At 36.4% G+C, this 25,214-nt stretch overlaps 1 protein-coding gene across 1 annotated transcript in view; it reads right to left on the reverse strand.

The window, feature by feature from the left end:
* Window positions 1-24,930, reverse strand: part of Ipo9 (Importin 9) — a 33,082-nt gene extending 8,152 nt beyond the window's left edge. Inside the window, 12 exon segments of the mRNA XM_067089308.1 lie at window positions 1,460-1,657; window positions 7,452-7,818; window positions 8,919-9,066; window positions 11,277-11,523; window positions 12,451-12,549; window positions 12,720-12,871; window positions 13,085-13,243; window positions 14,261-14,468; window positions 14,807-15,035; window positions 15,853-15,941; window positions 19,134-19,255; window positions 24,744-24,930. Of these exon segments, the coding sequence (XP_066945409.1) occupies window positions 1,460-1,657; window positions 7,452-7,818; window positions 8,919-9,066; window positions 11,277-11,523; window positions 12,451-12,549; window positions 12,720-12,871; window positions 13,085-13,243; window positions 14,261-14,468; window positions 14,807-15,035; window positions 15,853-15,941; window positions 19,134-19,255; window positions 24,744-24,873 (2,148 nt within the window). The 5' untranslated portion in view covers window positions 24,874-24,930.
* Window positions 24,931-25,214: the final 284 nt, after the last annotated feature.

The following is a 25,214-nucleotide window of genomic DNA, read 5'->3' on the forward strand; positions in this document are numbered from 1 at the left end:
TTTGTGGAATGATAAACTGCTAGACAGCACAATTTTTACTACTTTCAAGAGCTTCTAAAGCCCTTCTGCTTACTAAAAGCTACAAATTTCTATGGTGATATGCTGTAAAATATACAAGGCTTTTTCTTTTAGTAAAACTGAGCATAATACATGTACTATTTGGTTTTACTTTTTAGGAAACATTTTTATCCAAGCTATTACGTTACCTATCAATCATACCAATTTTTATGGCTCCCTGCTGAATGTTCCATCAGAGTGGCCTTTTAGGGCTCAAATTCGAAATTCCAGCTTTCTTCAACTAACAGATATAAGCCATAAAAGCATGCATTATGAAGAATAACTGCTAGCACCCAACTACCCACTGCTTATGGCAATCATTATTCATTTTGACTGTTCTCTTACTTCAACTCTTTGTTTTGTAAGATTATTATAAATAAATAAACAGCTTAACCTGACTAGTGAGTTAAAATTTTTTTTTCCCTTGGGACCAGCCAATAAAATTTTGTTATTGTTCTTAATAAAAATTAGGTTGACAAAATTAACCCAAAATTTGTTCAAAAGTCCAGATTTGGATGTACTCAAGTTATGACAGCATCAACCCTCCTTTACCTTTGAAATCTTCTTACTTAATTTCTTTTTCTTTAACAATTTTTACTCTCTCTCTTTTCTCATACCTCCTATTCTATGCAATTTTAATTTGATAAAATAGAGGAATAACATTGCATAATAAAGGGAAATTTAAGAAAATGGCTTTTACTCTAACTATCTCACTTGACAGCTTTCATGTCTGAGTTAACTAAATTGACCTTCCTTTCTTAGGAGGAAAAATACCGTTTGCCAACAATTTTGTTCGTTCATGAAACCTAACTTCTTTTGTTCCTTGTAACAAGCCCTTGCACTTTTGATATTGAAGTGAATACTGTCTTGGCAATTCAGATACAGCAATTTATTTTCTACCTAGTTCTCATCAGGTCAGTCAACTTTTCACCAGCTTCCATTCATATTCATAAAGGTTAAGGAAGCGAATGTCTGAAGAAATTATTTACAACTACAGCAACTTTCAGAAATGATCCCTTGTAAAACTTACCCCAATGTACCAGATAAACAATGCTGAAGTATTCAGTAATGCTTAACTGCTATCAAAATTCTTTGGTACCAGACATCAAGTATAGATATTTCAGTTCTACATTTTCCAAGATCCAACTTGTGAACCTTTGCATTTTTCTACTCTACAGAATACTCCACTTCACCAAGATAAATCCCTAGGCAAACTACTATGGAAGAGTCTAGACAGTTTTGGACTTAATCTACCATTAATTTGTAATTTAAAAAACAACCAAATTACCTGCTATATCGAACTGAGATGATTTCTCGTGTAGTCAATGTTTCCAAAAACCACTTCAAAGGTTATTCCACTAGCACATCTGAATACTATACTGAAATTGAAACTAAATCTAACCTGATCTGGTGCAACTGAAACATATGCTCGCAAGCACTCTCCACCATTCTGTAATGTTGAATTGTCATCAGTGTTGAGAGTTCGTTGTACTACTGCAGGAAACGCCACATTTATGAGAGGTTCTCCTAAGGGTGGTGTCGAAGATCGTACCATTACTTCTACCATATCTAATGCAACTGCTTGCATGCCAGGAGGAACCTGAAAAATAACATCACTTGGTAAAAATCTATTTGCTGTACACAAACAAATCAACATTCTAGGAATAATGTTTCAAAGTTTTTCACAATGATTAATCACAAGATACCTCATTCTGCACATAATCCCAGTCATTACCCTGGAAAAGACTGTAGGTACTCAACATGGATGGCCTCCCTACCACCAATTGCACCTATAGCTCATTCCATTGTACCCTACTGGGATAAAAAGTGTAGGAATGTAAGTAGTGCATATCCACGTACAGACCTTGAGTAATGTGCTTGTATGAAAAATATTTTTGTATTATAAAGATAACTGCTTGCTCATTATAACCCACTTATGATGAGACGTGTAAACTGCTATTGAGGAGGGATAAATGAAAAATTCCCCAGACAGCAATTGTCTAATCCACAAGAAGTATCATTCTGTTACTTTCCCAAAAGTTGAAGTGGAAGAAAGTAATGCCGTAAGCATTACTTCCTCAGTTTATTGGCTGCATTTGTTCCCTGGATGGCAGTGTAAGTTTAAAGTTTGTGTTTTTGCAAGGGAATATGAATGAGCTATGTCAAGACCAAAAGGGATGGGGAGTCACTGGAGTAAAAGGAAATAAGTTGTGCCCAGAGGATAATATCCTAATGCAAGGGTTGTCATGTGGTAGCCTTGTTTTCTTTCTAAATAACATCCATCCAAGGCATAACTTCCCAATTTTTCTTACGTGAGAAGTGGGAGGCCTTGAGCCATTGCATTGGTGTACAGTTGTCTTCAGTATTCAACTACCCACAAACAAACACTAGTTTAAAACTTTTTACCCTGAACAATAACTGGTTGCTGGAGATGGATAAGGTCCACGGTCAGTAATCACAGCACACAGCTTTCAAACAAAAAAACTTAAAATAGATTCCACCAAATATGCAGCATTGTTATAAAAAAGAACACATGAACCATTAATGCTGGTACCAAAAAACAAGAACTGTTCACTTTCAAAAAGTTGGACCTAAATTATCCCTTCCCCAAAAACCGGTCCCGACAGACTCTCCAGACAGAAAACTGTTAAAACCAACTCCAACAACAAATGACCATTACTCTCTCTCTCTGCTCTCTGGAAGCTGGAGAAAGCGCTGGGAAATGCTAAATAAAACAAATTTGGATCCCTGATCTATTTCTCCCCCTTTTAGCATTTCCTGAAATCCAACACAATTGAATTACAGTCTTTCAAATAGCAGTAGTAGTCGAAAGATCAATGGATGCTCCCTAATGATTCTTACTTGATTTATCTTATACCAATCATTCTCTCAGACTCAGCTACAGTTCCAGCAACATTCAGATTTACATTTTCTCCTCCATTCTCTTCAATTCATATTTTCTTATTAAATTACCACTCTCAATTTCATCCACAATCAATCTTACCCTAAAGTTTATGACTAAATTCAAGAAAATTCTTCAACTAAACCTCCCATTCACTTTTTGACCATTTATCCAATAAAAGTTTATTAACATTCATGCTTCAAAATCGGATTTTCACTGACAGAAATGGACTTTACAAATAAACAACACCTCAACTTATTAACCCTTCAAAGTTACAGTCAACTACTGTTATATCAAACCCGCATTTTCTAAAAATTCTATTTATAATCCCCTTCAAATATCAAAAAATTTATCACTTTCTATTTTGGAAGAGAACAAACAATTATCACACAACTTTTGCACGAAATTCCAAAGCTGCAACGTTCTTACATTTGTGGAATGATAAACTGCTATCAAAACAAATTTTTCACTACTTTCAAGTCTTTCCAGCAAAGCCCTTCATGCAACAAAAAGCCCCTCAAATTTCTATGGTGATATGCTGTAAAATCCTGGAGGATTTTTCTTTTATCTAAACCCCCATAATACATGTACTATTTGGTTTTACTTTTTAGTCAAACATTTTTATCGCTCTTACATACAATCATACCATACATGCCCTTCCATTCCAATGTTCCATCAGAGTGGCCTTTTAGGTTCTGAACAAATTCTCGAAATGCCCATTCTTCAACTAACAGATATAAGCCACATAAGCATGCATTATGAAGAATAACTGCTAGCACCCAACTACCCACTGCCTATGGCAATCATTATAGTACCTGCTTCACTGTTCTCTTACTTCAACTCTTTGTTTTGTAAGATTATTATAAATAAATAAACAGCTTAACCTGACTAGTGAGTTAAAACTTTCTAAAGCCCACCTTGGGACCAGCCCATTCTTTTTGTATGTCCTTCCTTCTTAATCTAAAACACTTAGGTTGACAAAACTAACCCCTTCCCCTTTGTTCAACTATCCCTAACCCGTCCAATTTGGATTGTTCTCTTATGACAAACCCATCATTCATCCTTTACCTTTGAAATCTTCCACATTACTTAATTTCTTTTTCTTTAACAATTTTTACCATTCTCATTGGGCCCCTCAACACTGCATCCTAAAGCAATTTTAATTTGATAAAATCCTTTTTTTTTTTTTTAATAACATTGCATACTTCTGCTCTCTTTATAACCCTGTCAAGCTCATAATCTTCTCAATTTCCAGCTTTCTCCCCATGTCCAACCTTAACTGTCCCACCTTTTCTTCTCCTTCTTAAGTTCAAAAATACTCTAACTTCTGCACTTAACAATTTCCTCCTTAAGTTCAAGAATCCCATCATCCCCAAACTTCTTTTGTTCCTTGCCAACAAGCCCTTGCAAGCATTTGATATTGAAAGTTTCCCCACTGTCTTGGCAATTCAGATCAAATTCATTTTTCCTCCTATACTTCTCACTCAGGTCAGTCAACTTTTCAACTAGTCTTCCATTCATAAAGGTTACTCAACATCTCTGAACTCATTAATAACCCTATACATATCAACTAAAACCCAGTCAAATACTCTCCTAAACTCTCGTGCCCACAGATAAACAATGCTGAAGTTTTCCCCATACTTATCTGACAAAACCTTTCATACCCCTAAAGAAATCATGACATCCCTACTATAGATATTTCAGTTTTCACATTTTCCAAGATCCAAGCCTTTCTCACCTTTGCATTTTCACTCTCACTCTACAGAATATTCCACTTCCTTTCAAGATAAATCCCTAAAAAGAAACTACTCTGGAAGAGTCTACATTCATTTTGGACTTAATCTTCCATTAATTTTTTATTTAAAAACAACCAAATCCACCTCACTATCACTAACTGAGATGATTTCTCTCCCTTCAATTTTCCAAAAACCACCCACTTCAAAGGTTACCCACTAGCACATCTGAATACTTTACCTTTCCCTAAATCTTCCCTGATCTTCCCCTGAAACATATCCTTACTTTCCCTCTGTTCCTTCTGTAATGTTGAATTGTCATTCAGTTTTGAGACCCTGCCTCTCATTCCCTCGCAGGAAACTTACTTCACATTTATGATATCACTTTCATCACTCACGGTGGTGTCCATTCACTTCTTCCTCCTTTTCTTTCTATCTAATGCAACTTCACACATTCCAGAGAACCTGCCTCCAACAGCATCACTTCTAAAAAAACACTGTACACAAACAAATCATCATTTCTTCCAATAATGTTCATTTTCAACTGATTAATCACACCCTCTCTTCCATTCTCTCTTCTAATCCCTTTCATCTACCCTTTCATTTCTTCTTTTGCACTTCTTAGCATGGATCTCCTCCAACTGACTCAATCTGCATTCTCACCCCTCAACTCATTCCATTCTAACCTCACTGGGATAAAAATCCTTCTCTTCAGTCATACTACCAGCCACCAAACTCAATTGCAGCTGAAATACCAGCGGCTTGTATGAAAAATATTTTTGTATTATAAAGATAACTGCTTGCTCAAACAACACAACACTGCTAAGGACTAAATGAAAAATTCCCCTGATCTTCAATTGTCTGGAATGGACAAGAAGTATCATTCTGTTAATTTCCCAAAAGTTGAAGTGGAAAAAAACTTAAACCGACCCTCCACCAACAACTTCCCAACAAAAAAAGAAGAGACACATTTGTTCCATGGATGCTGGTACCAAAAAAAAGTTTGTGTTTTTTCAAGGTTGGACCTCAACTGCCAAGACTTCCCCAAAAACCGAAAAACTCACTGACAGAAAAGGAAAGACAGAGAGAGCCCAGAGGATAACCAACTCCAACAACCGAACCACTCATGTGAGCCTTGTTTTCTTTCTAAATAACTCCATCTCTCTCTCTCTAACTTCTCCAATTTTTCTTCTCACAAAAAGTTGGGAAATGCTAAATAAAAACAAATTTCTGATCCCTGGTGTACAGTATCTAACTCCCATCACTTCTGCTACCATGACAGTGATTCCCGCTTGCACCTCAGCAGTGTCTGGTGTACAGCACACCAGATTTTGGCTTCTGTTGACAAATGATTTGCTGCTGAATCCTTCACTATATACTGCATGTACACACTGGAGTAAATGAAGGAACACCCTGGACGGCAGTAGTGAGGGCAGCAACAGAAGTTAAGCAGCTGCCAGAGGCTCTGGACATGGCAATGGAGGAAGTAGCATGATTGGCAACTCAAAAGCTGGGGGAAAGGTACATCACTCGGGCATGAGGACGATGAATTGTCTTGCCTCATGGTGAATGGCAGCACAGGAAGTCCAGTCTGTCTTCTGTCTAGGTGAGAGACTGATACTTCTTTACTGAATGCATCATGTGCCTTTTTACATACTTTTAACTTGACTTTTGCGTCTGTTTTGTAACTCAATTTTCAACCTGTTCTCTTCTTCCAATGGACTTGAAATTTTGCATTACTCAATCCCAGTGACAGTACAACCTTACAAGATCAGTAGCTCAGCAGTGACCTCTCCCAATATGGATATGTATAAAAATCTTCGGATTTTTCATACCTTTGACTCGGTAAAATAAGTTAATAACTCTACAGATTTTTCAAACCTTCTTTGGCTCAAAGGATATCACGTTCAATTTCGTTAGCTACAATCATAAGTCCGTTACACTTTCTGTCAATACTAAAAAGTATAAAATATAAAAAAAAAATTTTAAACATGCTTTTATCAAAATGCATGAAAATGTATTTTCTCAATTATTCATGTCTACAGAAACAAAAGCGTGGGCACCAAACATGGAAGGAAATGCTACAAAAACAAAAAATATATTTCTTTTCTTGTAGTATTTCCTTCAATGTTTGGCATCCAAGCTTTTCTTTTTGTAGACATGATTAATTGTAAGAAAACCCTGGTGTTCTCAAAGAATTATTTTTTACTTTTTAGTGCATTTTAATAAAAGCATTTAAAACAAATTTCTTTACATTTTCATATTCACCAGCAACGACAGCATGTGGGGCAGGGGTTCTCTGTCACTGGCTGATGAGTTTAAAGACATGATAGCATGAGTGTTGGTGGCACTAAGTTAACATGACCTCTTCTGTGTGGGCTTGAACCACTGGTTTAAATTCCAATCCATGCAGATTTAACAACAGCTTGCTTTACCTAGAAAACCTTGACACATACACTGACACTTATCAGAAACAGGTCAAATCAACAAAATTCATCCAACCTCTATTCTATCAGTGATGAGAAGAAATGAGACATATCCAGATGAAACTGCACAGGAATGAGGAGAATGGCAAATTGACTATAGAAAATGAAGGTACACACTTTCCAGGGACAGATATTTCACTAATCAATGATACAATAAACATGTTTGTTTGTTTATGCTGATCACTTTGACCTTCTCTACATCTTACAATTACAGCTGGCAAGTATTTCTCTGAAAATATGCTAGAAGTAATGCACTAGTATAGCACTACTAACCTTATCAGTTGATGCGTTGAGTATCGAGGCAAGAGTTGGGATAAATTTAGTTTGTAAAGTTGTCGTACAACCTGGGTTCGAGCTGAGTTCTCTCACAACATCCTGCACCAAGGCCACCAGTACAGGGTCATTGTTGGCTTTTATAAATACTGCTAAGCACAATGTGGAAATCCTGCCTACATTGGCTGCCGTGAAATTAGAATCTACAGATACAACAATACAGCAAGTTTCAAGGATTAAAGATAAGACTTCTGATGATGACTGGGTTGCTAGAGTTATGAGTCCATCTAAAATGGATGGGAGGTAAGGCTGTAGGGCAGCTGGGTTACCACTACCTTTTAAATATTCACAAAATCCCCATACAGACCTGAAACAAAAAAATTACAACAGTTAACATCATTCAATTTCTTCAGGTGTGATTAATTTTCTTTCTCTTCCTGTAGAAGTGTTTCCTAAAAAAAAAAAAAGGGAAGGTCATTCATTCTGTTGTAATATATTGCCTTCTCCTCAATTTGAATAAACAGGATTACTTGCAATTTCATTTAAATACACGGTTAAGTTTACATCTCAAGAGATTAAATCTACCTTCTCTTACAAAATGGAGCCCTTTGCCTCATTTCACTCTATCTTACAATACAGAATGTGTCACTTCCATTAAAAATGCACTTTACTTTAAACATACTTAATTATCTATTTCTATGATGAGCTGAGACTTTACAAATTTTACCAAGCTTCTTCAATTTACCTAAATCTATGGGCATGGATTTAGCTGAATTCACCTTTTGTAACTATTATGTATAAATTGGGAAAAAGTATTCAGTATGCAACTGTCACAGCATTCAATATGTATATAGCTGTTATATCAGAGTTTGGACAGGCATCAACCTAATTTTTTTAATATTCTAAGCTTCAAATAAACCTATAATTCTTCTTCTGTACATCAACTCATTTTCTGATACATTCTAGGCTTCAGATAAACCTGTATTCTTCTACACATCAACTTCATTTTTCATACATTCTTAGCTCAGATAAGCCTGTATTCTTCTTTTGTTCAAATAAATGCTTAGTGAAATTTACTTGTATGGAGACACAACAGAACTGTACCTATAAAGGCCACTGATATATTTTGCAGAGTTTACTGTGAAACTTCACTGCACAAATCAAAGATACCTGTTATTAAGAGGTTTATATGAGGATATCATCAATCTTTATGTATTCTCCAAGATATTTAACACTAGTGACTACTGTAAAACTATTCTTTGAAATTTAATCAAAAGTTTGCTCAATTTCTAAAAAGATCATCCAAGCTTTAACTGCAATTTATCTCACTAGTGAATCAAACATGAAAAATTAAATATTGACAAAGCAATTTTGCATGCACTACACGTACTATTTAGACAATTAAATTCAAACTTAAGAAATTATATTTAGGGCAATTTTGAATTAAAAGTTATCTGGCATACATACCTAACACCAGAAACTTTAATAATTGGATTTGGACTATGATTTAAGGCTGAAACAGTTGCTTGAAGAAATCTATCCAGCATCTCAGGAGTGGCTGCTTGGCCATACCTACTCCCACACCACAGAGCTCGCCCCGCTAAAAATGGCGAACCTGAAATTGGTTTGAGCAATTATTTTTCTGTGAATTTTAGCCACTAAAGCTAGCATAACCATCTTAAGTAAGCCCTCTCATTCTAAATATGCACATTTTTTAACCCCCTACATATGGAAGCAATGGCAAATAGTTATAAATATCAGACCTTATAGGGCCTTCACACTAAATGTAGGAATATGCTATAACTTTTATTCATAAAACTTTATAGCTTACAATAACAGTTTGATGGCCATTTTGTCTATTTTACAATAAAAATTTACACAACTAATTTTCAGCTATCTGATACACCTCTTTCGCACACAAAAAATATGTCAAAACTAGCAGTTCCAGAAAATGCAAAATTAACATGGTTGTATGAAACAAATGAAAACCATGATACCTACATAATTCTTGCGCCCAATCTCAAAAATAACCAGATTGCAAAAAGATTAACATTAATGCAAAACCAATCAACTTTGTTTTCCCTTGAATGTATAAAGACAAATCCAGTTATCTCAACTTTCCTGTCCACTGTGCACTTTCTGCTAAAATTTTATATCATACAACTTAATAACATATGATTGGTACAATAATTTACCAGGAAACTGAAATATAGCGGTGCAATAACAGGTGTAAACATTATTGCTTATTTAATCATTTAATAAGGATTACACTTATAATTAAATACAAATTGCCTATTTCAAGTTTGCATTCCTGGTTGCTTTTAGTCACATTTAAACTTTTAGTTACATTTAAACTACTTATACATGTATATTTCTTTATATGCTCATTCATACCCTTAAAGGTAATAAAAGCAATCGTTGTAATGGAGTAATGCTAAATAGTATAATTCTGTTTACTGCATCTGGTCCTTTTACATTACTATTGCCTAAATTTTGTTACTACTAAAAGCTATTTAAGTTAATGTTGCATTGACCTTCCTTCTAACCTTTACCAGGTCCAAAGCCCAGGTCTGCATGCACTCAATCTTTTTACTATTCAGTTGCCCCCTTGCATGCAGCTACTGTAATGTCTAGTTAATGGATGTAATATTACTGTACTGGCACTATTGTTTCCTACACCACTTTTCAAGAACATAATACTGTACTCTTATTTTCTTCTCAATTACACTTATACATCTGCAAACCAACACATCTGATTGTCAATTTATTATTTACCAAATTTCTTGTAATAAATATGACAACCACCCCTATGTTGGTACAATACTCAAAAATACTAAACCAAAGCTAGCATTACCAACATACAGCATCAACAAACATCCAAAAACAAAGCCAAATTTGCAAAAACCTGGAGAACTTAACTTTTTATCAATCACTTTATTTCTCCATTCCCACCACTAAACCACTTTCTTATGTCCTGCTACTGTAATGAGGATTTTTTAACCTCTTTCCTACTTTAAGGAGTCCACCGACATATTGCATTCAATTGTACTCTTTTAGAAAAACAAAATTATAATGAAGTTTCTTTCCCTGTAGATGGAGACTGTTTCCACAAATGCCATGTACTGCATCAGCTGTGCCTGGTTATTCAGCTATTAACCATTTCAGGAGGCACTGTGGTAGAAAGGTGAGGGCATGCACTCTTTTCCCATCCCTCTAGGATATCCATTATAATCTTTACTTCTAATGTCCTCTTATCTACTTGTTTTATCATAATGGCCTTTATTCCAACCTGGTCCCAAGCCCAAGTCTTTAATGTAATTGCAACATTTCTGACTATCACCTCTTACTACCTTTACACCCATCTTCTGAAATTTTTTATGCATTTCTCTTGTCCTCTCTACCTTTTCTGCTACTCACTTTGCTCCACTTTGTTTTATTACACTATGTATTTTTTTCATTATATTCTGCAGTGGTACTTATCTTCTTCTGAAGCTTTATATTTAACAGCATATTACTTCCCAAATTATCTTTTTTATTCTCAGGGCACATAAAACTCTTCATACCACATTTTAACCTTCTGCAACCCATATATGACTGATGACAACTGTTCAATTATGACCAATACAAAGAATAAACTGTGACTGGAAACTTATCTGACCATAAAATGATCACTTGAAAATGTTCTCACACTCCTAAGCCAAGGAAGTGACATTGTTTGTTTACTGCAGGCAGCTGACAACTTTTCTTTAAATACGCCAAGCAAAATCAATGTTAATGTTAGTTGTATGAGGGTATCAATGTCATGTTCCTTAATGATATACTTACAATTTGGATCAAGATCCGATAAGACCACAGACTGGATGAAATTTGTGAGATCGAACTGCAATTGTCCTTTGGCCACCTGATCCAAGACAAGATCGCGGACGGAACCTAATGCTAACATGACTGCTTCGTGAGTTTTCCACCAGGCTGGATCTCCACTACTTCTCTGGTTTGCTGCCCTTTCCAAATGTCTTCCAACAGCAATAATCAAACCTTGCCCACATTCTTCAGCAAGCTCCTGACACAGTGCCTAAAAGAAAATTATAATTTCACCACACACTTCAAATGATGCTCATATACTTATAATATTCACAGTACTATAAGTTAGTAAAATTACTTTATTACTATATACTAATAAGATATCATGACGAAGTTCTATATACATACTATTCAACTATTTGGACAACACTTTCCACTTGATTTCCCTAAACTAAGCAAGTCCAACAATAACCTGAACCTCTTTTATCTTACAACTGGGAAAAGTGATGTACAAAAGTGACACCTCAGAACTGCAATACATAACCGTCATCCCCTGCACTGAGGTATAAAAGGGATTACTGGTGGTTTCTCTAAGTTTCAAGTTACTTTAATCTACTCCTAGCTTGAGAAGTTTAAAGAATAAGAGTAGTTGCTCATTCAAAATATTTCAACATTAAATGTCCACATGATCAATACAAAATGTCACAGCGAGATTATAGCAGTGAATGGACCCACTAACAAGATCAAATCCACAAAAATTTCTCTAGTACCGTAACAGTAACTGGTTTAGTGTCCCTATATACCAAGTGATTTGTGAACCCACATAATTATATTCACTGCAAAAAACACTAGTTTCCACTATTCATCTTTTTGGTACTGGAGTAGCGCTTTCAGAGCGAGATGTTTGAAGACCTTTTTAATTACCTACATAAACTTTTACATAACCCCTTCAACTGAAAGCCTAGCTACACCTGGATTTTCAATACCATGAAGTATTTTCCCAAATACTCCATTTGGTAGCATATGACTCCTTTAATAACAATAATTCTGGATACATTTGTAAGCTGGAATTCAAGGTAACGGGATTAAATTTTGTGCCTTATTTTCCTGAAACTCTCTTGTAATTCCAAGGGCACAGATTAAAAACTAAAAGACTGCAAGTGAGACAGTCAGGGTCATACCAAGCAATCGGACTTACCAACAGAAGATCCTGAGCAGAAATGCGAACGGAGTATGCAAAGCTATCTTCATCCTCATCTTCCACAAAGGCATCAGGATTATTACTCCAGGTTTCAATCTGCAAACAAGTAATTTGTAAATTATTAACCCAGGTGACAGTCTTCAACAAAACTTTTTATGCCAGGTTCCAACACAGTATATGGATAAACAACTAAATTAAAAGCCTCAACTTTTCTAGATAAAAATTTTTCCAGATATTTCCATTTACTTCACAAGTTTACTCATTACCTGATCCTCTGTGATTTGCATATAGAGAAGAATGTAGTATATAAGATCAGCAATGCCTTGCTTTATCATCTGCTTGTGCTTGCTGGTTTCAACAAGGGCGTGGACGAACTCGAATATTGTAAAAACTAGATTCTCAAAACCAAGAACTTCACCTGAAACAAAAAATTAACACAATTTGTCAGAATGTACTACAACATCAAGAATTACCTTTACCAACTTGATTGTCATCTTAGTCTCTACACTTATTGACTGCAAAAAAATTTGCACAGTCTATAATAGTTACTAAAGTTTTAGTTTATTAACCTGTTAAAAATCTTCCATGTTCATATAAAAGGATATTTCCCACATTTATCAAGATTACTTACCATCTGAATCTACAGGATCATCTGCATCCTCTCTAGCATTTACGGTAGTGTTGACGTAAGTATCGGCACTTGTGGTTAAGGTTTGCCATACTGGACCCAAAACTTCTCCCAAATACTGTCCCATCTGTTTTGGCACATTCTTCATTAAAATTGTAAGAGCTGAAATTAAAAGTTTGGAAAATTCAGAACATGAGCTTTATTCTTACTGAAAGATCCTATTTAAAAACTACTGCCTATGAAGCTTCAGAGAATTTTTCCACCCACTCTCCCAACCGTGTCATCCCTTGAACAGTATTAAGTATTGTAATTAACCCACACCACAATCAAATGCAATTTACGAGCTGGATGATGCAATCAACCCAATTTCATCAATCAATTAACGTTACTCTCTCATGAAGGGCAAAATCTGTACCACCAAATGACGTACAACCAGAGAATAATAATTAACTTTTCATTTGACTTAAGGTTCAGATTAAATTTTATTTTCATTATAATTAATCAACCAATCTTGATTTTGGCAACTATTGTACTTAAATGCCAAGGTGTAAATGCTTCACTTGTTACTGTATACTGACATCTTGGTATTCAAAACACTGCAAAATTGTTATAAGATATAGGTAAAGTATTAGTACTGTCTAGTATTTTACAATATAGCATTAGCGCACTTTTGTTTGCCTGAGGATAAGCTTTAAGTCTCTAAACTTTATGAAACCAGCAAAATTTTCACCCAGATACCTGACTCCCAACATGAAACAATCTTACAAATGTGAAACATGTTCCAAGTCCTCACTGTAATGTCTATAAACTTTCATGGTAGTGTCAGATGCTTGGCCAGGCTCTCAACTACAATTTGTCAAAAATCCCAAACCTACAAAAGAATGTCTGATAATATCCAAACATTTTTACATTTGATCTTAAGCACCAAGAGCCATTTGACTAAGTACCTCACACATCACATGCAGTGTAAGCATAAGTGGCAACATTATTCTCTATCAAAAATCACTTGTAAAACATCTAGATTTCCCTCAAAACACTTGTTGCTCAAATTTATTCTAGAAAACCAATTTATCCTTCATGTGCATTATGTAACTGATAGTTTATTCTAGACAACCAATTTATCTGCAGATTTACATATTCACATTTTGTGTACTTAAGAAAATTGTAGCAGATACATACCACTAAGAATTTCTTTCTTGAGACCTGAATCTGAAGTAAAACCATCTGGGGTCTGTAACCCTTTGATAAGCGCTTGAGTAAAGGCCGGTAAAGTTGGGTAAAGTAATGTTTTGGCTAAATTTCTATTGTATTCTCCCATCATGCAAATTAGATTTGCCAATGTACTAAAAATTTCAACTGCACGCCCTCTCGTCCTTATACCATATTTCTGTTGGAAAAAATTAATGAAGGTCTTAAATCAAAAGGAAATAAGGATATTTAGAGCAAGAAATTTTTACATAATTCTCTTATGAAAATGGAAGCCTCCAACTACGTATCAAACCAAATCCTTTCATCTCTGGTTACTTACAACAAATACGAACACAGATCACCTTCCCAAATCTAGCAATTCTAATTAATTGCATTTCATAAAACCACACAAATGTTGAACACAAACTTCTCCTAAACACCTTCATAAAATAAAATTGCATCAATCAAGGCTGATGTAAAGAATGCTTCCATTGTGTACCACAATAATAATGAAGTACTTTGCATGTAAAGCCTTACCTCTTCTTCACAAAATATTCTGTACATTTCCGGCAGGATAACAGGAGCTACTTGAGGAATATGCTGATCGGTCAAGTCCCTAGAAAACTCTGTGAGAACTCTCATGGCCCCGTGGACAGGAGCCTCTTCTCCACTCTTCAAGGCAACCATTAATAAATCAAATAAACCACACCATTGTTCTGGCCAATCCCAATGAGCTATGGCTGATATGGCATATGCTACAGATGACCTGGAAATAAAAAATGAATAAAATTTAAGATTTTAAAAGTATCATACTGTAGTTTCCCAAGCAACAAGAAAAAGGATCCAAGTTATTTACCTTAGTACTCCATATACAGTAGTAGAATAGAACAGAATACTGTAGTATAGAATTTGGGCCAAAGGCCAAGTGCTGGGACCTACAGTACAAGGTCACTGACGGTATAAAAAACTTGAAAGGTGTAGCGGGAGGAAAATCTCACAGCTGCACTATGAATTAATTGTTAAGAGAGGGTGGAAAGTAAGATAGAGGAAAGAGAATATGAACGGAGATACAGTAGAGGAATGACATGTTTACCACAAAAGTTTACTTGGACTATTGTAACAATAACATTTTCCTAAACTAACACTTCTCTATTATCTGAAACTGTTCCATATACAAACTCAAAAATTATTAACACAAACTCCAGTCCTTCCCCCTGTTATACTTTTGCACTTGCAAGCCTTTATGTGCCACATTTAAAATCACTTTTAATTTCACAACCCTTGGGTTTTTCTTCTTTCAAAAACACACTTTAACTGCTGACTTAACAAACCCAAAGGGATATAAAAACTAACCAGGCCAGAGAGATAACTGAAGAAATGACGATTCCTAAAATTAAAAGTAAAACTAAACACCAGTAATGCAAGCAAATCTCAGCCCTCCTCAACTGTTGTAATGCCAGCCACGTTAATCGGTACATGTAAGTAATGTAAGTACAGTACATCCCTTGATCAAAAAGCTGCCTAAAAATCTTGTACACACACCTCACAATATAAAACAGAAAATAGGCATCCTACATTCTTACCTGACTTTGCTAATTGGTTCATGTAGGCCATGAGGGAGAAGTTCTCTTATCTTTGCCTTAGCATATTCAGGGCACTCTGGTAAACGGAACTGAGAAAAGAAATATACATCACAGTAGTCATAAACAAAAAAAAATTTCTTTTAATTCTCAAAACAGCAAACCCATGAAACTTCCTAAAACACTAATACAGTAAAACCTCGCTTCAATAGACCTGGAACAGACACTGGATTTAACAGACAAAATCCGGCCCAGGGGAGTGGCTGCTGTCGTATACGTTCAGTCATGCAGTGCGCATATTGTTTGTCACTCTTCGCATCAAGCATCACGCATATTCAAACGTACTGTATATATATATATATATACATACAATAATAGACAAAATCTGGTAGTTCCGGAATTGGCCATTCTTGCTCACGTGTAGCTGCAAGTGTCCATACGTTGCTTCTCTTTGTTTTCTGTTATACCCTTCACTATGTCTTCTGTGCGCATGGGAGGTAAGAAAAGGAAGCATACTCACCTCAGCATTGGTGCAAAGTTGGAACTTATAAAGAAGCTGGAGTCTGGAGTTTCCGTGGCCAAAGTATGTGAGGAATGCAGCGTGAAAAAGCATACAATGAAGGAAAAATTCCAAGCTTTTGCAGCAGTTTGATATTGACCTTACGAAAGATAATGTGTTGTGCATAGGCATAAGTGCATGAAAGTGTGTCACAGTAAAGAACTGGAGAAAACTGTCTACAAGAGGTACGTGCAAGAGAGGTCAGTGAATATTAACATGTGTGGGGTGGATATTCTTGACAGAGCTACTAAATCAGCAGAAAATTGGGGTATCAATTTCAGTGGTAGTATAGGCTGGCTGTGGTGATTCTGTAATCGACACAGTATTCGCAATAAAGTGGTACAAGGTGAGTCTGGTAGTTGTGATAAAAGATGCTGTGGAACAATTCCAAGTTAAATTTCAGAAGCTCGTTAAGGTGGAAGACTTGCACCTAAGTCAGATTTACAACGCTGCAGAAACTGCTTTGTTTTGGCGCTCGCTCCCAACTAATACCCAGGCACTTATGAGTGAGGACATGGTTCCTGGGAAGAAAATTACCAGACAGATTCTCTGATTTACTTGGGGAAAATGCTTCGGGTACGCACCGACTCAAGTCTGTACTAGTAGGGAAGGCCACGGTGTCTCAAGGACTGTATGCATATGTTAGCCACGATTTATTATAACACGAAAAACGCGTGGTTCAACAGTGAAATTTTCAGTGATTGGTTTTTTTAAGCATTTTACTCCCGAAGTGCGCTAGTTTCAGGAGAACATATGCAGATGTAAAGGCCATACTCCTTCTCAACAACGCTCCAGCACACCCAGATTTAGATTGGCTCATTAGTTCTGATAGTCATATCTGAGTTGTTTTCCTTCCCCCTAATACTACTGCATTGATACAACCAATGGATCAAGGGGAGATAAGGCGTGTAAATGTTTGTATCAACAAAAATATCTTGATGAAGTCTTGGTCATCCTGGAGGAGGAGGATGATCTGATATAAAACACAAGAGGACAGCAAACCTTAGACAACAACAAGAGTTAAAACCTCAAATCAAGAACTTCTGCATCTGCTTGGAAACAAGTTACGTTACCAACTCTTTCCAATTGTTGGAAAAAGCTGATGTTAGACGAAGATCCTGAACTTGACTTTAGGGGTGTTGAGCCTGACAATTCCCATTATTTCTTCATACTGGAGAAACAAAAGTAACGGTTGAAGATGCAGAGAATTGGTTTGAAAATGAAGCCGACCCCGGGGTATCAACTGCTTTCATTTGAAAAAATTGCAAACTACATTCGTGACTGGCCCATCTGACAGCAGCGTCAGTGACTCAGAGGAAGAGGCAGTGGTTCGTCCTAAAATGTCTCAGGTCCATGATTCAATTGACACTCATAAAATGCATTGCTGTTTGAGAGAATCGGGAAATTCAGGGTTATTTTGAACACCTTAGAACATTAAAGGAATTAATAATTCGTGAACAGGATAATGGTGGGAAACAAAGTTGGATTCATTCTTCAAGCCCAAACCTGTGGTTCATGAAAGTGACCCCAACTCACCACCACCACCACAACTATCCTCCACCAGCACGCCAGCACTGCTTCGGAGGAGTTTACTGGCTTCCAGTAAATACTGAGGGCCCCACTATATGATCACGGCATTATTAGACCTTTATTCCATCACAGCAATATGTTAAGAGGTAAGTTTAGGTAAACTTTAAAACTTTAAAGGTAAAGTACATATTTACACTGTACAATATTTATTTGCAATAATTTTGTTAAAAAAAACTATTTACATTTACAACAATTATGTTAAAAACATTTACCGTATCTGCCAGCGTATAAGACGTACCGTGGCATAAACCCCTATTTTACAAGGATATTTGGTGTAAAAAACCAAACAGGTTAACTGTCGATTTGTTTACATCCACTCACTGCAAAAGGCCGACAAGCTAACTGCCGACGTACCGTAAGCAACTTTTCGCAATTTTTATAATAAAATACTGAAAACAAGCCAAATTATGTCTGTTACCACAAACTTGTGAAAAATTGCTTACAATAAATTGGCAGTTAGCTTGTCAGCCTTTCGCAATAAATGGATGTAAACAAATCATAACACCGCCCTGGTGGCCAGTCGCAGTAACACAAATGTTTATTTATGGTAAATTTCGTTACGTTTCCTTTAAAGGCGTGTGTAAAATTACATATGATTTCATACTTTATTCCGCTGACAAAATTTACTGTAATCAGGCTTGTTTTTCAATGTTTTATTATTAGCAAAACTTTTTGTGCCTAACCAGGATTGCTCGCCATTGGCTAGGCCTAACCTAGCATACAAATGCTCGGTCACCCATCTGTAATATGGCCACATTGGATGCTGGGCAGCTTTTTGATATATTTAAAAATAAAAAAGTTTGTCTAATACCCAGGCAAATACGATACATACACATCTATTGCAAATGTATTTTAGTTATTATATACTGTAAAATATGCAGTGTGTGTTTTTAGGACATGAAAAACAACACTGCTTCACTTTTACCGGACAATTGGCTTTAACAGACTACCTGCCCCCTTTATTGGTCTGTTAAAGCAAGGTTTCACAGTACGGTATTTGACCAAAATAAAAACTGATAAACTAGAAAAAAGAGAAACGAAACATCTAAATTTCAAGTAAAATATATCTATATATTTACTAAAATAACCAACCAATTTTAGGAAAACTTACAAAATAACAAACTTTATTTCTCACCTTATCTGAATCTTGACACCAATGGGCTTCAACATACTGCTTAAGTAGAACTGATGCCAGCTGTCGGATTGGGAGAGGGCCATTGCGGTCAAGAGTTAGCTCGACTAAGTGTACACCAAATTCTGAAAAAAGAAAAAAAGTATTCAGATAAAAACCACAAAAGTGAAGTACAACAATCATACTAATGTATTACTGAGATTGTTTTTCACTTAAAATCCAAAATTTCAATTCAATATAAACTAAAGCCCTGAATACTTTTGGTTAATTCATCAAGAATAAGTCCTTAACAAACTAACAAGTAAAAAAAATAACCATGATGAACAAATACCAAAAAATATCTTCCCAAACTGTCAGGATTGTAAGTGAGAATTTTTTTAAAAATCAAATCTAAATTTTATCCCAGTCACCAAAATAAATCAATTAAATCCTTTTTTACAACAGACATCACCTATATTGAATGTGAAAAAACTGCCTTTTGTCACAAAAACAGACAAATTATTTAATCACTCAGATCATCAAACTGTCCCTGAAATTTCCACTGCCAAATCTTAGTGCTTTACATTTTCCACAGTAAAATATTAATAACAATTAACATGAAACTATTTATTATCAAACTGCTTATACTGTGATTTATGCATTATCATCACTCTTGTTTTAACCCTTAAGGGACGGATTGATCCTCAGTGTGAAGTAAAACAGGTTTGGGGAGGTGGACAGATTGAGCTTATGTATGAGACAGAATTACGCACCACTGTTATGGTAATAATGATTCGAAACAAAGGTGCCAATACTTCTATATGCTATAAATTCACTAATGGCAACTTTTATACAGGTGAGAGTTAGGCCAGTATCAGTAATGCTTGTGACTTCAAGGGGGAAAGTACTGCATCTCTCTCTCTCACATGAGTCTTTTTGTAAATTTCCTTGTAAATATACAAAGGGGTTCCTGTTGTTTTTTGTTTTTGTCTTTTACAATAGTATGTCAGTTGTAAATGTAATTTTACAAAAAAAAATGCAAAGAAATATTAGAAAAAGCATGTAAAAGTAAAAAAAAAAAGTTACTGAATCTTCCTTCTCGTAAATTTACATGAATATTTTACAACAAATATGCAAAAAAATTGTTACTGCTTCTATTTCTTACCTGTTTTGATACTGTGTGAGCAGTAATAATAATTTTACAAAATACAATAAATTTATTTATTAGAAAAAACATATAAGTTGGTAAAATTTATGATTCTCTTGTAAATGAGTCCCCACAAGGGTTTGTAAATCGTCATTTTCAACTTCTCGTGGAAGGTAGGGAAAATTTTTAAAATTTTTTTATTTATACAGTGTGAATGTACGTGTCATTCTCTTTCCACAGATGTGATTTTTTTTTTATTTTGCCGACCTCAAAGTTTCCCCAGTCTGGGGTGCTGCACATTGATAAATTATGCCGTCCCTTAAGGGTTAACAATGTATTTTCCTTTCGTCCCATGCAAAATTCTTTGTTTCTTAATGGAGTCTCCACTTGTTATGGGGGCTTGTGTCTGACTAACACTAGAGGTTTGCAACAACAAAGGTAAAAAATGCATAAAACATAACCAGTATGACAACCAACTGACTAATATCTTTGGTGAAAAATATCTACCAAGGGGACTACAGTATATATACCTAAACTTATGAAAACATACATGCTGTAATGTAAGTATTAATGTACTATTAGTTTTACATTGCACACGCATGAACAGTTACTGTGATATGATTAGTCTTATTTACACTACGTTAAACATTGAAATTATTACATATCCTATCTGTGTTCCTTAAATTTAGCCTATGGAATACACAGTACAACATCAGAAACTCTTTGCAGCAAAGGAATCGGGTAAAGAAGCCTAATCGACAACAGTACATTATAGGGAATATACAATTTAAGCCAAAGGTCAAGTGGTGGACCTATGAGGTCATTCACTGCTGACAGGAAAATTTAGTAAAAGGTTACCAAGGTCTAACAGGTGGAAAACCTCAAAGTTGCACTATGAAACATTTGTCAGAAGAGGGTGGAACATAAGATGGAAGAAAGAATATGAATGAAGGTACAGTAAAAGGAATGAAAGGGGTTGCAGTTAAGGGCCCAAGGGACGCTGCAAGACACCTCAAGTAATGCCTACAGTGCACCACGTGCAAGGTGTCCTGGCGGCACTACCCCACATGGTGGGTTTATTATACAGTCATACATATCCTAAAGTCCTGCCCACACGAATACGCAATCTGGCTGACTTTGTCCATTGCCAGACAGTCTATAAACAATGATGCAATGTCCATACAGCCATATCTTGGCAATCAATGTCTGGCTAGAGGCGAGTTCGGGCGCAATGTACAATAACTGAAGCATGTTCATAGCCAGAAAAACTAAGTGTGGCACTTTGTGCCCTATTGATGGGGATGTGAATTACGAAATTAAGAAAACTGACGAAAGAAAATGGCGCAAAAGCTGGTTTATGAAAAGGAAAAATCTAAGTCATCATGGCTCTACACTGTCTCCGTAAGTTTATGTAGCAACATAATTTCACATAACTGACCATATCTGAAAATGAACACTTATTATTAAAAATAAAAAATAAGGGTAATACACTGCATAAATATGGCATTTTATATTACTTTAATTAAGAATGTACAGTATTATGTTATAATTCCCATGTTCACAAACTGCGTATATTCCATAAAATATTTTCACATATGCCCATCATATGATACTGCTTTAGCATCATCAATAAAGACCTATAATATACACATTTAATATACAACACCCATTTCTCATAACAAAAGTCCATAGTCCCTTGACAATCTTTAATCCGATTCATGTGCGTTGCAGAAGTATATGCCAATTTCCAACGACAATGTTCAGTGTACTTGCTCAAAAGTGCCCAACATATAACTCTGGGGACTGTACAGCAGACAAAAGGCAAGTCTGTCAAGGAACATAGTTCTTGCTTTTTGTATGCTCTTGTGGATGGGGCTTACAACACTGCATGCGCACAAATGCATCGCATGCAAAACCTATAAACAAGCAGAGTACATAAGCTCACTTTATTCTTAAGTTGTGTAATTTAAGGCATGGCCTATGTGCTACTATGATAGCTGAACACCTTATGGTAAAACTGCAGGCTAGACCTACTACAGCGGCCCTCTAGTCTGGCGAGTACCAGTGCACAAGCAAAATGGGTGCTGTGCCTAGTACCAACCCGTTGCGGATTAATGTAAAAACATATAAAAACAGTAAATATACTGACAAACAAAAGACATAGGCTAATCATAAACATAAATCATAAGCAAAAGGCAGTAAACATTGTCGATCGGCGAGCTGTTCTGGTAGGTTACTTTTCGGGTAGATTTTGGCATGTTGAATATCTTTTATTCTATGCAATTGTCACTTGGAGCTACTGTTAATGAGCTGTAGGCATGTCCCATGGATATACAAACAACCCCCGCCAGTCGCCGACTGGAACGTTTGTTTCTAGTCCAGACTCCAATTCCACGAGGGCTAGTGCTAAACACGGAAAAACAGTGATTCATCTACTCAGATTTGACAAGTTTACTAGCCCTGGGGGGTCAAATGTATTTCACAATGTTTAGTACTAGCCCCTGGGGTAACAAATGTCCCTTCTGATATCCCTAAGTGCGTTTTGCAAAATCAATACATAGAAAAAATCCTCAATTGTTTACATATTTTGGTGAATGTCCAGAAGAACTCCGCATGCATAAAGTACCAAAATTAAAAGTAAAATGTAATATTTTTCATATTTAAAGCGTTTTAGACCACTTCTTATGATGAGGAAACACCCACAATTTTGCCATATTAGCTATGGAGGGGGTTGGGGGACAGGTATTGTCTAACCTTATAAGTCAAAAATCGAAAGTCATTCGATGGGGAACTAGTTTTTCTGAGAAAAAGTAAGTATAGCTTAGTTTTACCAGACCACTGAGCTGATTAACAGCTCTCCTAGGGCTGGCCCGAAGGATTAGACTTATTTTTACGTGGCTAAGAACCAATTGGTTACTTAGCAACGGGACCTACAGCTTATTGTGGAATCCGAACCACATTATAGCGAGAAATGAATTTCTATCACCAGAAATAAATTCCTCTAACTCTTCATCAGCCGGCGGTGGGAATCGAACTCCGGCCCATCGAATGACGGTCTGAAGCTCAACCAACTCGGCCAACAAAGGGCTGTTTTTCTGAGAAACATTACAGTAAAAAACCTCATTTTCGAACTAACTCCAGTAAGATCAAGTACACGAAGTGCTACTGGATGTAAAAACGACTCAGAAAATTTTCGAGGATGCCGATTAGATAATCATTAATATCTCGGATATGGTGAATCTCCTCAAAAAGTGTTCAGTGACAAAGTTTTATTATTTTATATTGTGAAAATTATAGTGTGACCTATTTTCTTATATCTCACCGCGGAGTTGTTCTAGACAATGACCCATATTTTTTTTTATTGTGATACATAACCTATTATTTTGCAAGAATTATGTATAGGAAATTTTTTTTTTCTATAAAGATTCAAAAGATATAAAATACTGAGTAGGGATGTTCAGACCAGAAAGAAACATTATCCCATTTAAAACCTTTTCTGTTCATGATACCTATTTACCAATTTCATATTTTTACATTCATCCCTCACTTAAAGGGCTGGTACTAAACACAGCACCTATTTTCCACATAAACTAGTAGTTACCAAACTAGAGGGGCGAGCTACTAGCCTAGTCTGTGTTTTACGATTCACACAACCCCAGTGGATTCAATGTATCCCAACACAAGTTGCTCCCCTCTCCCCACCCCCAAAAAATAGCGTATGGCTAAACCTCTTGTAAACACCCCAACCTGCATGCCCTAGGGTGGGTACGTCATTTCCCCTCTGAAATGCCTACTGTACCTACAGTGCCCCCGTCCCCTTAGGCTACTCTGCATTCGCTCCACTTGTCTTAATTTAAGGTACCAGGGGGTGTGACCAGTTACTCTTCTGGTTTGGGAATATTTGACTGGTATTCTTAATCAAAGTTTAAATGTAATTAGGATACGATTGCCAGGCATAAACGTAGCAAACTGCGTAGGCCTACCTTACCTTTAAATTAAGTAGGCCTACAGTAGGTTGCGAATTGTATTACCTTAGCCTAACTACGGTCGGCTACGACCGACCTCTCAAACTAGGGCAGCCTTGGATAAAATCTCTTTTTTAACATAACAGGGTATTACGTTTGGGTATTGCTGACTAAGTCCGTGGCATTTTATTTTCGGACGGCCCACGACAACCTACCGTAGGCCTACCGTCTAAACGACCACCGAGAGCACAAAACCCCCAGACCTCAACCACCGGCGTAAGCCCCCCACAATAATCAGTCGACATAAGACCTTTATTTACTCTAAATACCCGACCTGAATCCTGTAAACAACGTGACAACCTAAAATTAAATTAATTCAATTAATTGGCGAGCCTTGACCGTCAAGGACACGCGCACGAACACCCCACCACAGGGCCTTGATATAGAGCTTGTCAACAACGATCGCCGAAAGTTGCCCCCATTAAAAGCGGCCTTTGGGCCTCTTCCCGGCGGTAATCTCACCTTCCGTCACTTCCAATACGTGGATCTGTTCTTCAGCTGCTCGGCGGACGTCTGCTTGGGGCGACAGGATGTTATTTAGGTTCTCTATCAGGGCCTCTCTTAGGCCGTCGTTCACATCAACACCGGCCATGTTTTCCACAACTCAGACATCACAACACACGACTCCGCTCTGTCCCAAATGAAGCGCGCCTTGCGCATGCCGCCGTTCTTTTCGCTTGGTTTTTCGCCTGTTTTGGCCGCCCTTAATGCCCCTTTTGTCGCGTAAAGACGAGAAATATATATATGGTATTATCATTCAGACAAAACATGGTTTATAAACCTCTAAAAATATATGCAATAGTAGTCTGCAAATGCTCGCCATGCTCGATTTTTTTTTAGCGGGAAGCTGGGACGTTATTTGAAAATCCCATGACTCGTGCTTCCTGTTCGTCAGGGAACAAGTGTAACACGCCTACATTCTACAAAGATGAG

Source organism: Macrobrachium rosenbergii, chromosome 46 (genome assembly GCF_040412425.1).
Source record: "Macrobrachium rosenbergii isolate ZJJX-2024 chromosome 46, ASM4041242v1, whole genome shotgun sequence".
NCBI lineage: Eukaryota > Metazoa > Arthropoda > Malacostraca > Decapoda > Palaemonidae > Macrobrachium > Macrobrachium rosenbergii.